Source organism: Euleptes europaea, chromosome 18 (genome assembly GCF_029931775.1).
Source record: "Euleptes europaea isolate rEulEur1 chromosome 18, rEulEur1.hap1, whole genome shotgun sequence".
In the NCBI taxonomy this organism is placed as follows: Eukaryota; Metazoa; Chordata; class Lepidosauria; order Squamata; family Sphaerodactylidae; genus Euleptes; species Euleptes europaea.
In genome coordinates, this window is record NC_079329.1 from 37,639,250 (window position 1) to 37,651,298 (window position 12,049).

The following is a 12,049-nucleotide window of genomic DNA, read 5'->3' on the forward strand; positions in this document are numbered from 1 at the left end:
CAGTAGTGGCAATTCTGTACATCCGGGATCCACCCACATTGGATCTCATTCCCACTTGGATTCATCCCTACATTGGTGCCAGGGAGATGCCAGCTCGGCCCACCCAGTTGCCTTTCTTCTGTTACTCCAGCGCCCACCCTCTTCTTCAGGTCTTCATATCTTCATACCACCAATCAGCACCAGCTGCATCTAGGATTTGAGAAGGGGAGAGATGATAATCCCACTGCACACCCTGAGGTCTTTGACTTCCTTAAAGTACCTCCAGCCAGTCTTTTCTTGTTTGTGGGCTTCCTAGAGGCACCTGGTCAGCCACTGTGTGAACAGACTGCTGGACTTGATGGGCCTAGGCCTGATCCAGCATGGCTTTTCTTATGTGCTTATGTGCTTATGTTTTCACAAAGCAGAAAAAAACAGGCTATAGAAAACGGAGTCTGTAAAATCATGGTTTGTAGAAACAGATTTACACTAGACATATGTGAAAACAATCTCACAGAACCATTGAATCACCAGCAATAGAATTAAAGAAAGTATAATATATTTATTGGATTGTTGCATCCATCACATCTTATACTTTTTTAATCTTTGGTTTATTTTATTTGTTGTCTTTTGGTCAGTGCATGCTACTTAGAACTTTGTAAAGGCATTTTAAATAAATACGGCAAGCTGCCTCCCACCAGCTGTTTCAAAACCATCTCTTAAATATAAATCAAACTCTCCTGGAGATTATTAGTGATCTCCTGAATAAAGAAAGTGTTTTTATTCCTCATCCATATCCAAATGGTTCTCCACCTATGAGGATTTCCTCCAGAATTCAAGAGTGATTCTGATCGCTCTTCCTCCCACAGTTAGGCCTTTCTGGCTTTGAATGTTCTTCAGTAAGCTCGAATTTCCTGCAGATGTTCAGTGGTGTCTCCCACAAACATCCACGTATCCCATTTGCTATATCTGGCCAAGGGACATGATAATCATTTTGGGCTCACTTCCAAGCTAGGAATCAGGGCAAGAAGAACAGGCTGGTTATGCCTGCAGTATGCTGAATCCATCTCGAGTGCTGGTTCCTTGTTGGGACTGCGGAAGGCTTGGAGGGCATCTCACCTTGATGGTGAAGTATTTTGCTGTTTCATAAGCAGAAGCTACCATTTGCTGCTGAAATATGAAATATATTTTGAAATATTCTCTAACACCGGAAGCCAAAACTGCTTACAAATATTAAGTTCAAGGCCCATCAGCATTGTGCAAGATACAGATTTTGACCTTTTATTTATTCTACGGTATTTTTATTTACATTACATTTCTCACTTGGTGTCAAGGTGGATTACACAGTGAGTCAATACAATCAGCAGGAGGAGACATTCAATAAACAAAGCAATAGGAATTAGGGTTTTAAAACCAACCAGAAGTCTAAAAACAGAACTGAAGCGAAGCGTAAGTATTAACGTGACTTTTTTTTTGCCGTCAAGTCACATCTGACTTATGGCAACCCCTGGTGGAGTTCTCAAGGCAAGAGACATTCGGAGGTGGGTTGCCATTGCCTGTCTCCACCTCAGGACCCTAGTATTCCTTGGTGGTCTCCCATCCAAATACTAGCCGGGGTCGACACTGCTTAGCTTCTGATATCTGATGAGATCAGGCTAGCCTGGGGCTAACCAGGACAGTGCTAACATGACATATGAAATTATGCAAAATTCCAAAGTAGGATCCTAGTTTCAACAAGCTATACAGGGTAGTACAGATAGGATTGCCAGCTCTGGGATTGAAAATACCTGTAGACTTTGGGGGTGGAGCCTGGGCAGGAGGGGGTTTGAGGGGAGGGATCCCAGCAGGGTTCAATGCCATCGACTTCACCTTCCAAAGCTGCCATTTTCTCTAGGAACCAGAGATCAACTGTAACAGCAGGAGATCTCCAGGTGCCACCTGGAGGTTGGCAACCCTAAGTATAGTCCACAGTCCCTATTTCTTATTTTGAGAGGAAAAGCCACAACAATTTCAGTCTGGAAGGCAAATTGGATGTAAGCTAGACGGAAACTTGGCCATCTTCTGGGCATGGAGTAGGGGTCACTGGAGGTGTGTGTGTGTGGGGGGGAGGTAGTTGTGAATTTCCTGCATTGTGCAGGGGGTTGGACTAGATGACCCTGGTGGTTCCTTCCAACTCTATGATTCTATTATTCTATTCTATGATTCTATGAAACATTCTCTTTCATATATCTTCTTTTCCCTCAAAATTGGAATAGGAAGGAGGAGGGACCAGCAGGTCTCAGCAGCTTAGAAAGCTGATTTCTGAGGTCATGTCTTGCTGTCAGCCTCATAAGTGTCAGGTGTGGGAAAGGCTGTTCATCTATGACCAGTTGCATCAGTTTGCTGAATAAAGCTTGCAGCTTTCATTTGCATGGGTAAAAATATGCAAATAAACATTGACCTTCTTTCTTCTCTCTGAGAGGTATTGACTCATGTGGGAGGGATGCTGCATTCCTTGCCCTCCCATGCATGTCGCAGGCAGCCCACAGTTGCTGGGATTTGTTAGTATTCAAGAGGCAGCATCCTTTATGCCTGACAGTGGATTGGAGAGGGGAGAAGGCATGTACTGGTGCAGCTGGGTGGTTCTTCGGGAGATGCATAAGCTGCAGGATCCCAGAGATTTCATGAACAAAATATCTGGATTTTGCTTGCCAGTGTCAGATTTTGAACACTGCTCGCGAGCATGTGTAGCGGAACTCCAGTGCTTCTCTCCCAGACTTTCAAGGCAGCCCTGCGCAGGGCAGAGGATGGTGGGTCCTGTTCTGTGGCACACGTGGTGGTTGAGGGGGCTCTCTGACCTGCGTAGATGGAATGGGGGGCTCTGAAACAGCCCATTCTGCAGTTTCCTGGGGGGATCACGTGCGGTGGAGAGTGGAGTTGGACAAGCCGCTTAGCTGAGAAACCTGCCCATCATGGCTGATCTTCCCCTTCACAAACCTCCTAATGCAGGGCAGCACTTCAGGGGATCCACCCAAGTGAGTGTTTGAGACGGGCAGCACAAATAAGAGGGTACTGATGCCCTGCAAGGAATCTACTCATTCCCAATCATCGGTGGCATGGAAGGGGACTAGCATCCCCTCCCTGGTTCTATACCTGCTGTCAGCCAAGCCCCTGTGGCAATGTGGGTGTACCTTGTTTCTGCGGAACAAATACCTACAACCAGCCCTGCTCCTGTGAAACGCCTGAGGGTCCTCAGGAACTAGGGTTGCCAACCTCCAGGTACTAGCTGGAGATCTGCTATTACAACTGATCTCCAGCCAACAGAGATCAGTTCACCTGGAGAAAATGGCCGCTTTGGCAATTGGATTCTATGGCACTGAAGTCCCTCCCCTCCCCAAACCCCGCCCTCATCAGGCTTCGCCCCAAAAACCTCCCATCAGTGGCAAAGAGGGACCTGGCAACCCTATCAGGAACACTGCACTGGAACAACTGTTCTAGAGCCGGATGATGCTGAAGTGAGCAAACAGATATGTCATCCACTGCATTGATTATCGTTGGGATCATCTATTATTTCTAGGTGTCACCTGGCTTTTACTGCACCTTGTAATCCCACTTTCTTCCCTGGTCTCACAATTCCATGCCTTAGGCAATTTTCTGTTCTCATGGTTGCTGGCATTGTCTTTGAACTTTTGTATTTCCCGTCCTATTGCATGTTCACTGGACATCTTATAGCATGATTGCACCCCCACCCCCACCCCCTCACACTGTAATCTTCCTTGAGTCTCAGGGAGAAAGGCAGGCTATAAATAAGCTACATGAATAAATGCACAAGCATTTTCTTGAAAAAGTCTTGCCTGTAAGCCCTGTTTGCTATTTAGAAGTCTTGCCCTCTCAACTGTCTGGGGAACCGGCTGTGATTATGAGGTGGGGAATGTATATTCTGCATGTGCTCTTAGATTCCCTCTGCCTGTATTCTTATGTATGTTCACTGTGGCTGCCAGCACTGAGAACTAATTCACGGATCCTGTATCTGAGGCAGGCTGCTTTAATTGGCACATTCCTAGTCCAGAACTAAATGTCTTTTTTGGGGAAAGGCCCCCTCCGGCAAGCCCTTGGTCTGACTGAACCCCACCCTCAGAGGATGCTCACAGGTACTGTTCTCTCTAGGACCTTTGGCAGGTCTCCTCTCTGGTTTAGACATGGGGCCGTGCTCTGACAGGTCCTTGTTATGCTTCTGGGGGCTTTACTGTTCCGTTCTCTTGTGATAGTAGTTGTATCATACGTAGTAGACCCTGGCCACAGCCGATGCACCCCTTTCTCTCTCCCTCTCCGTCCATGATTTCCATCCAGATGAATATGGCTGACCTTTGAAGATGAGTGTTTTCCAGGCTCTTTTTTTTGTGGGGGGGGGGTCGACTGGCAATGTTTTAAAACCACTAGCCTGTTATACTGAATGCATAACAGGTGCTGCAAATTTCACTGCGATAGAGGGGCAGGTAATAAAGAGATGTGGAAGAGCTGGACTATGACTCCCATAAGGGTATGCAAAAATGCACATGTGCAAAATCATGTTGATAACACAGACTTAGACTAAGTAAGACTCTTTTTTAAACAGTGTTTATCAATCACTGACTGGATTACTCATTATTTAAATTATGGATGAACAGCACAATGACAACAGGTTGGGGGAGCAACCAGGACTTCTGTTTGGGCCGTGTGATAATGTGCAGGTGTGATGTGTATTGTACAGTTTGAAAATGTGGAAAGTAACCTTCTGAACAGCCTCGAGTCACTTGCCAATAGCTGAACTGGTTGTTTAAAAAGTGGCTTTTGTGATGGGGGAGCAGAATCAATGGCTGTTTGAGCATGGGGGGGGGGGAGAACTGGCCTCAAGAGTGACCTGTGCAATGGTAGTATTTTAAAAACCACAAGTGATAGCGCCAGAGGTTTGGGGGGAACCCACACTGTTGGGTGAAAAGGCACTGTGGGCTACCAGCAGGCTGGCCCTTAAAGGGGCCAAGGCTGAGGCTTACCGTTGCCAGTCTCCAGGTACTAGTTGGAGATCTCCTGCTCTTACAACTGATCTCCAGCCAATAGAGATCAGTACACCTGGGTGAAGCCTGAGGAGGGTGGGATTTGGAGAGGGATTTTAATGCCACAGAGTCCAATTGCCAAAGCAGCCATTTTCTCCAGGTGAACTGATCTGTATCGGTCAAAAAGGGCAAGAGTCCAGTAGCCCCTTAACGACTAACAAAAATATTTTCTGGTAGGGTATGAGCTTTCGTGAGCCACAGCTCACTTCTTCAGATACAGCTAGGATGTGAACCCATCGGTCTTTAAGTAGAGGAACGGCATGTAAATGTGAATAGCAGGCTTGATGGGATTAGGTGTGATATGCAGAAGAGTCTGTGATGTCCAGGGGAGAGATGGGTGTGGAGAAATCAGCCTTGGTAATGGGCCATGAATGCAAGGTCTTTATTCAGCCCAGGTAAATGCATGGACTTTGGTTCTTGTAGGTTATCCGGGCTGTGTAACCGTGGTCTTGGTATTTTCTTTCCTGACGTTTCGCCAGCAACTGTGGCCGGCATCTTCAGAGGAGTAACCCTGAAGGACAGTGTCTCTCAGTGTCAAGTATGTCCTTCAGTGTTGCTACTCTGAAGATGCCTGCCACAGCTGCTGGCGAAACGTCAGGAAAGAAAATCCCAAGCCCACGGCCACACAGCCCGGATAACCTACAAGAACCAATGAACTCTGACCGTGAAAGCCTTCGACAATAATTTATAAAGATATTGTCGAAGGCTTTCACGGTCAGAGTTCACTGGTTCTTGTAGGTTATCCAGGCTGTGTAACCGCGGTCTTGGTATTTTCTTTCCTGACGTTTCGCCAGCAGCTGTGGCAGGCATCTTCAGAGGAGTAACACAGAGACCCTGTCCTTCAGTGTTCCTCCTCTGAAGATGCCTGCCGCAGCTGCTGGCGAAACGTCAGGAAAGAAAATCCCAAGCCCACGGCCACACAGCCCGGATAACCGACAAGAACCAATGAACTCTGGCCGTGAAAGCCTTCGGCAATGCATTGGCTTCAGTTTGAATGTGATCTGTCTCGGTGGGAGACCCATCGGAATAGCAGGAGATCGCCAGCTAGCACCCGTGGGTGGGCCACCCTAGGCAGGAGCAGCTGTCCAAGGAGGGTTTCCCAGCTTCCAGGGGTGGCCTGGAGGTCATCTGGCCTGCCAACTGCCCCCCCAGCGCCCAGCGCCCGGTTTCCCTAGAGCAGAGGGCTGCTTTGGGGGGTGGGCTCGACGGCCGCCCGCCCCACTCAGGCCCCTCCCCGGGCTGCAGGCCCCTCTCCGCCCAGAGCCGGGGGGCTGCCCTGTTGCACGGGCGGAGGGCGTGGCGGGCGGGCGAGCGGAGGGGGCGTCTGGCTGCTGCAGGTGGAGCCGCCGCGGCTGGCGCGGGGCTGCTGCGCACCGGCCGGGCGGCGGGGCGCGCCATGGGCGGCTAGCGGGGAGGCGGCCAGGATGCTGCTGCCGCCGCCGGTGCCGGTGCCGGTGCTGGCGATGCGCGTCGCCCTGCTGCTGCCGCTGCTGCTGGGCCCCGGCGGGCAGGCGCGGGGCAAGGCGCCGCCCGGGGAGCCCCCCAGCCCGCAGGGTGAGTGCGGAGGCGGCGGGGGGGGGGTTCGTTGCAGACCCCGGCGGGGCTTATTGGGGGGGGGTCTTTCCATTGTGACATCGCCGCTCCCTCCCTTGCGGGGATGCCCGCTTGGCCATCTTGCCCGCTTTCCGCCGTCCGCGGACCGGACGCCCCATTGTCTTGTCCCCCGGCCCAGGCGGCTCCGGGGGTTTGGGGCTGGGGGCTGCTGCCTTCCCCGCCTGGCCTTGGGGGCTGGGCGTCGGCTAGGCTTTGGGGGCGGCGGGGACCTCCCCCCACCCCCTCGCGGCACTCATCCGCGGGGCTCGGCCGCCGCCTTCCTCGGGCGCTGCTGTCCTCTCCTCCGCCCGGCTCCTTCCCTACACCCCCCCTAGCCAAGCCCCCAGCCCCCTCCCCCAGCCCCCTCCTCCAGCCCCCTCCTTCCATCTTCCCTCTCTTTGCATCCCCCAGTATGGACCGGCAGCTCCGGACGGCCGTTCTGCGCGCAGCGCCATCCGCAGCCAAGGGGCGCCCCCGAAGCCCATGGAAGGCAGTGGGCTCGGATGGGTGTGTCTCTGCTTGGGGTGGCCCCCCGGATCCGGCCCTCCTCTCGCCGCCCCCGGGCCCTGGCTCGCCCTCCCCCCGGCCTTTGGTGCTGCCGGGCCCCGGGGTTGGCCCGCGGAGGCTCACCCGGGCAGATCCCCTCGCCGGCTCGCTGCCTGCCGCCACCCCCGCCAACCTGGGCGCTCCCCCGCTGCAAAGTCTGGCATCGGAGGTGGCAGGAAAGGATGAGCTGTGATCCCTGAGGCCTCTTTTAGGGAGCTGTGCGCAGGAGGTCCCCCTATTCTCCATTCTAAGGTCAAACCTGGAGATCTCTGTTATGGATGTCCTGCTTTTTTTAAAAAAAAAAAAGAATAATCAAAGGAGGCCCCTGAATTGGGTCAGGGAAATGATGCTGGGAGTGCATGTATTTAATTCTCCCACCCACCCCCCTCACCACTCTCCAGTTCTCCCAATCTAAATCTGTTTTCCATCCAAGGCTGCTGTTTGCCCTGCGGAGGGGGTGGGGAAATACAGGTAGAGGACATTGTGACCCTCCCCCCACTGCCATAGGGGCATGTGTGTGTGGTTTAGTTTAAGGGAAATGACGCTAAGGAAGGGTGAAAACTCCTTTGCCTGCTCTGATCGCTCACCTCCCCTATTGCTTTGGAAACAAAGAAAAGATGGCAGATCCCGATGATTGATCTCCCAGGTCACACGCAGCCTGACCCAAACTTTACCTGTCTCTTCTTGGCGTGTTCTGCCTATCCGTTACCCTGCACGTTTGTTCCTTTCTCCCTTTCGTGTGCCTTCATCTAGGCCTCCCCCATACATGTCGCTGTATTTTTCCACAGTGACTTAATTCCCCATCCTTGGCACCTTCTCGGCGCCACACACCTTCCCCAAGGAGTCTGGGCTGGAACATTGTGTGGGCCCCAGAGCATTGGTTCCCAACCTTTCTGGCATGGGGACCCACAAGTTCAAATTTACTTGGTGTGCTGACCCATTGATTGATTGATTGTTGCATGAATTTTGGACCGTAGGTTTTTGGCAGCCATTGTTTTCATGCATTTGCAACACATTGTAATGAACGAACGATTGCTGCTGTTTTATTTGGTCACATTTGTTCCGGAAAAACGGTCGGTTTTGTAACCATTTCATTGTGCTTGGTTTTCTGGTGCCACACCAGCTGTGGTGGGTTTCATACAAACGTTAGTCATTGCTTCTGAACAAAGTACACCTTGTGGTTTGTCATCCTCTGGAGCAGTGTGCATGAATCCAAACTTTAGATAAGATGCATCATATTTGTGTTTTGGGACCATTGAGGCCTGTGTGCATCTTTTTGGCTAGTTTAGCACCCACATCTTTGTCATCTTCTGAACCTAAACAAATGCTGACAGAGACAGTTTCTTCCTGAGGAGTTTTGCATGTCAAATATTTATCCATTATCGGCCACCTGTTATGGTAAAGATATTACCCAGGCAAAGACTTAAACAGACACAGCAAAAGGAGTTTGTCGAACCTTGAAGATGAACAAATATATTTATTCTTTGGCTGTTTAAAATTTAATTTTAAAATTTAATTTGAAACAGCACTAAGTATGGATGCATCTCTTCCACCCCTGTCAGAATGCACAATCCTGTGCATGTCTACTCAGAAGTAAGGCTCTGTATTCAACAGGGTTTACTCCCAGGTAAGGGGCTAGGATTTCCTTGTAAGTAAGCTCCATGGAATTAAATAGGATTTACTTCAGAGAAGACACACAGAAGCAGACAGGGTGGGAGATTTGGCCAGCTCCTCACCTGGGCGTACCGTGCCAGGGTCCCGGACCCTTCCACACCACTTATTACTTCTCTAAAGTAGAGATTGAGAAAGTAGAACATGTGAAAGCAGTTGGGGTTTACTTGGCATGCTTCTTATTTAGCTGAAAGCTTCAGGTTCCAAACCTGAGGCTCCTCCAAGCTATTGTTATACTGTTTTACAATTGAAGGACCCCCCACCCCCACCCCCATATTCCATTTAACTTCAGTGGCAGATTTCTCCTCTTGGGAAGTGCATCTGTTTCTAAAAACCAAGCACCTTCTGGTCATGAGCTCAGAGCAGTTCGTCCTGTCCAGAGTCCCATTCAGATGCCTCCTGTCTCTGTCAATGGCTGATATAAGGAAAGGAGTGAAGCAGGCGTGTTCAGCTTGTGAGATACAGAAGGTTTGCACACATGAAAGAGATCCTTGGATTGAAAAATAATGTAAGGTCATATGAGAGGAAGGTAGAAGATCATTCTCTTCCTCCACCGGTGCTAGCAAGCTGATCACCAACCCCATCCAGTGAAATGGCAGCTGTCAAAAGCTAACATTGCTAGTCAATAGCTCATGAATCAACCAAGCAGACTTGGTTATCTTTAAAAATAAAATGGAGTATTAGTCTCATGTCTGACAGCTGCTAAGTGCTCATCGTCCTCCTGGAGAGGCACCAAGCAGAACCCCCCCCCCCCTGCATCAGCTCTTTCTTTGCAGAAGTTTGAAGAGGTGGAGCTAGAAGATGTATATAAATTGTGGCTTCCCCAGCAATCAGAGATCATGGCCATTTATGCAGGGCTGTTTCCTCGCGGTCACCCCGCCGACTACTTTGGGGTTTTGCTTTGATTATGCTTACATTTTCCGACTGCCAGAGGTTGCCTCACTCTCCTCCTGCGTTTCCGTACGTTTCGCCTGCATTTTCTGGATTTGTATTTAGCCAGCTTCCAGAAAACACGTGGGGAGAGCGAGGCGACCTCAGACGGTCGGAACATGCAAGCATAATCAAAGCAAAGCCCCGAAGTAGTCGGTGGGGTTACCGCAAGAAACAGCCATGTATGAATGTCAAATATAGTTTGGTCTTGATGTTTCTCTTCTGTGGACTACCAAAGTATAATAATTTCACTGTTGCTCATGTGCCCCCCCACCCGCCCAACAAGCACACAAGTGCCCTCATATACTCGCAGCCTGGGAGCTGCTTAGGGTTGCCAACCTCCAGGTGGTGGCTGGAGACCTTCTGCTATTGCAATGGATCTTCAAGCAATAGAGATCAGTTCACCTGCAGAAAATGGCCTCTTTGGAAGGTGGACTTTATGACATTGTACCCTGTTGAAGTCCTTCCTCTCCCCAAACTCCACCTTCCCCAGGCTCCACCCCACCCCAAATCTCCAGCAATTTTCCCACCCAGATCTGGCAACCCTATAACTGCCGCAGCCCCAAAGTTCACCTCATCAACCTTCTGGGGAGGAAAAGGAGGGTGAGAGTGAAGTGGCTGCTTCTCTGCTGGGTGAGAAGGTGTATGCACCCTCCCTTCCTGGCACGCAAGAGCCTAGCTCACTGGGGTGCTCCACCTCCTCCACCTCAGGAGAGTCAGCGTGAGTTCGGCTAGGCTAGGAGGGGTAGGGAATTTATTTATTTATTTATTATTTCCACTTATTATCCCGTTCTCCCTGGCCAAAACTGGGCCCAAAAATAAATATCCCCTTAGAGCAGTAAAAATTTAAAACATTTTAAAATAGCCCTATAAAATCATATAGCCAGCCAGATCAGCTGAATCAACCCTGGCGATCAATGGGGTGACAGATGTTGCAGCCAGATCGCCCTCACATCCAGTAAAATCATATAAATATCATCCTAATTTACCTAAGGCTTCCAGAAGCCTACAAGAGCGCCAAACTTATTTCCGCAGGCTTTGTGACCCGCTTGTGGGTTGCGACCCACAGGTTAGGAAACGCTGCCTAGAGAATGCCATAGCAGCAAATCTCAGTGGAGAGGCAGCCAGGGTGGTTGAGGGAGAGGTGGGCCTGTGTTGGTGTGTGGACGTGAAGGGGATATGCTAGGCAGGTGCCTGTTTCTATCTGTGCGCTTCTGGCAATAAATCCTCCACCCTGTTTGAATTTTTCACCGGTTCTTGCTGTTTTTCTTCCTTGGGTTTGCATGGCAGAATGGAGACAGTGAGACTCTTTTTCCTGTGCAGTTGCCGAATGGTGGCCGAGAATTCTTGGGGTAGATTATGGCAGGAGAGAGCTTGAAGCAACAGCCCCTCCGTTGTCTGTTGCCCAAAGGATGTCACTTCCTTTCCCTCCCCGTAAGGCCTGGGAAGACTCTGATGCCTTTAGACACTTGCATGTCTCTTCTGGAATGATCACTCTGGTCACTCACCTTGTCTTGCTCAGTTGGGGGCATCTTTGCATCCCTTTGCCTCAGTAAGCTTCTGCATCACCAGGCAGAAAACGGGTACTGGAGAGGAAGAGTGGATGGGGATTGGCTTGGCACAGAAAGCCAAAGGCCCTTCTGCACAACTACATTTTTGGAAGACCTGCCTGTCCCTTCGCCCCTGCAGCTCGCAGTAGCTATTCTGACTAGTCGATGTATTGGGGGCGTCTTTGGTGAGACCATCCAGTCAATAAGGTGGGTCTCATGAACTCCTGCTGAATTGCAGTAGGCCTCTTTGCATGAGGTCCACAGGGAGGAAGGGCTCTGGGGAGGGGAGGGGCTGTAGCTCAACGGTAGAGCATCTGCTTGGCATGCAGAAGGTCCCAGGTTCAATCCCCGGCATCTCCAGTTAAAGGGACTAGGTAGGCAAGTTGGTGATGTGAAAGACCCCTGCCTGAGACCCTGGAGAGCCGCTGCCAGTCTGAGTAGACGATACTGACTTTGATGGACTGGTTCAGTATAAGGCTGCTTCATGTGTTCATGTGTGCGTTCATGTGAAGAAACATACCTGACTAGGTGTGGCACCAGCCATGGTGACTCTTGCTGCATCAGTCTCATTTAAAACAGGAAGGCCCCCTGGGTAGATTGCTGCATCTTCTTGATGTTTGGGAGGCCATTCTACTGCTGATATTTTAATCCTTTGGCTATTGTATAATTGCCTCTTTGGCACTTGAGATATTTTACTTGCTAAGTGTTTGA

At 50.3% G+C, this 12,049-nt stretch overlaps 1 protein-coding gene across 1 annotated transcript in view; it reads left to right on the top strand.

The window, feature by feature from the left end:
* The first annotated feature begins 6,472 nt into the window (after nucleotides 1-6,472).
* FAM171A2 (family with sequence similarity 171 member A2) overlaps nucleotides 6,473-12,049 on the top strand; it is a 43,030-nt gene continuing 37,453 nt past the window's right edge. The window contains exon 1 of the mRNA XM_056864705.1: nucleotides 6,473-6,602. Coding sequence (XP_056720683.1) covers nucleotides 6,473-6,602 — 130 coding nt within the window. The remainder of the gene's footprint in view (nucleotides 6,603-12,049) is intronic.